The 2,601-nt window shown below is 37.3% G+C and overlaps 1 protein-coding gene across 1 annotated transcript; it reads right to left on the bottom strand.

Annotated features, from left to right (window-relative positions):
- LOC134405451 (olfactory receptor 8S1-like) lies at nucleotides 1–933 on the bottom strand. The gene has a single exon (XM_063136694.1). The coding sequence runs from the start codon at nucleotides 931–933 to the stop codon at nucleotides 1–3; it is 933 nt and encodes a 310-aa protein (XP_062992764.1).
- Between the last annotated feature and the right edge of the window lie 1,668 nt (nucleotides 934–2,601).

A 2,601-nucleotide genomic window follows, 5' to 3' on the forward strand; every position in this document is an offset into this window, starting at 1 on the left:
TTATCTAAGAAATTTATATTTCCCAAACATTCTTGCCAAGGCTTTTTTTATGTCGTTATTTTTCAAGCTGTATATGATAGGGTTTAACATGGGAGTTAAGATGCTATACTGGATAGAAACCACTTTGTCTAGAACTATCAGTGAATCTGAACTTGGTTTCAAATACCGGAAAAAAGCTGTAATGTAAAGTAAGCACACTACAATTAGATGGGAGGTGCAGGTGGAGAAGGCTTTACGTCTGCCTTCCGATGAACGAATCTTCAAGATAGAGGAAATGATATAGATGTAAGAGATGAGAATGAAGAGGAATGAACTTACACCAAAAATAAATGCAGAAATAAGAAGAACAATGAAATTGGTGAGGATCTGAGTACAGGATAACATTAAGAGTGATGGAAGCTCACAGGAATAGTGACTGATGGTATTGTTCATGCAAAAATGCAAGTTTAACAGAGGCAGGACGTTCACCAAAGCTTCCAAGAAACCGAATGTCCAGGATCCAGCTACCAGCTGTCTGCAAGTTTCTTTGTTCATGATTGTCATATAATGCAGTGGATCACATATAGCAACATATCGGTCATAAGCCATTGCTGATAGGATGAATACCTCAGCACAAGCAGCCTGAACGAAGAAGAATATCTGTGCAATGCAACCTTCCTTGGATATAGTTTTCTGCATTGTTATAAGGTTTCCCAACATTTTGGGAACAGTGACAGATGAATAGAAGATATCCACAAAAGCTAAATGACTGAGAAAGAAGAACATGGGTGTCTGAAGACTAGAGTCAATCCTGGTCACCACCATGATTGCTGCATTTCCTGATAAGGTCACTAAAAATATTATTAGAAACATCAAGAAGAGCAAAAGCTGTAGGAGTGGATCACTGGACAGTCCTGTGAGTATAAACTCTGTTGTTACAGTTTGATTTTCCATCTCGTGTTATTCAATGAACCCATGACCTGTATAAGTGGAAAATGAATTGAAATATTTTACTATATTGTAAATATAAGCAATGTTTTATAAAAACACACGGTCATAAAGAGATACAATTATTTATTAGTTCAATTGCTTCACAGAAAATGCTTATGAATTGGATTATGGTTTCAGTTGAGGCAGAGGGGGATAGTTACACTACTTTGCCAAGAACCTCTCTGTTAATTGAAACAATTATTCCTCCTGCACATTCTTCACTTCTGCATCTACATTTGTGTATTGAGCAAAAATATTGCACTGATATGTATAATCACATCGATATTGTTTTTAATGCTGTTTTATCAATACACTTGTTGATGTTTAGTGAGTTAGATAGAAATGAACCTAAGCGACTAGACCAAACAATCAGAATTACAAAGCAAAGACTGGATGGAGGAGAATTTTAGAAACATTGCAACTGTGCAAGAAATTCAGGAATGAGACTGCTAGTCTTTTTGCAAGCACTGATTTGCATTGATAGAGACTAGGTCTGTGCAAGGAACCCCTACCCTGCTTCAGAGGCCAATTTGGAACTTCAGAATTTGCCAGAATCTAATTTGTACCCAATCCGGTCCACTTCATACTGCAGATCTAAAGCAAGATTCAGAAAACTGAATTATTCAGATTCCACTTTTCCCATGGACTTGCACTGGAAAACAGAAACAACGATAATGTTGTTTTTAAGTTTTATGGCAGCTCCTATGGAGGTCTAGTGGTGTTTGTGCTAGCTACAGGTAAAAAAAAATCAATGGAATCTGTCAAAGCAAAGAACTATTTTGTGTGTGTGTTTCTGTGCTTTTACATAAGTGCATGTACTTCAGGACTCAGCAGTGTGTTGAGGACAGGCAAAAGTAAAGTACTAGGGGAGATGGGTAATTTTGCATTTTTTAAAAAATACACAAAATATTAGGAATAATTATGACCTTAAAAGCCATTTGCTTAGGATCTCTAATCCACTATGTGACTTGCATGGTTGTTGTTGTTTTTGGTAACCTGTTTTTGAGAAGAGGAAATTTCATGCATGGCTATTACAGAAGACACTGGACCTAAATGTCTAAAATTTAGCAGGTTCAGTCCCCTTCATAGGGGCTGCCACATCCCCAAATTTCATCCAAGTATGTGGAAGCACAAAAACATAACTGCATTGACAGATTTTCTGAATTGGTCTGAAATGGATTGGAGCTGAACCCAAAGTTCTGAATCAGCCTCTGAAGTAGATTGGGGGTCAATGCACAGCCCTAAGAAACACCTACTGATCTGTTGTATTTCTGCCTTTCAAATAGCTGCCAAAGTGATTGGAATCTATTAAAAAAAATTAACTTTGAGACACCACCACCACATCCAGAGGGTTGCACATGAATCAAATTCTTGCTTACTGACATGAAAAATTGTTACAAAAAATTATGTTACAATTCCATAATCCACAACATGGTGGGAAGAGATAGACGGGTTACAAAGTGAATATGACATTGTCTGGACCCCATGTAAAATGCTGTGGATGAGGGAGGGTGATGGGAATTTTAAAACTTCATCTGGAAGACCATTTCATGTGTCCTAACAGTACCCCTTCATAAGTCCCTTCATAAGTCAGACTTCATGGTTCCATGTTGATGACACTTAACTCAAAAA

This window comes from Elgaria multicarinata, chromosome 11 (genome assembly GCF_023053635.1).
Source record: "Elgaria multicarinata webbii isolate HBS135686 ecotype San Diego chromosome 11, rElgMul1.1.pri, whole genome shotgun sequence".
Lineage (NCBI taxonomy): Eukaryota > Metazoa > Chordata > Lepidosauria > Squamata > Anguidae > Elgaria > Elgaria multicarinata.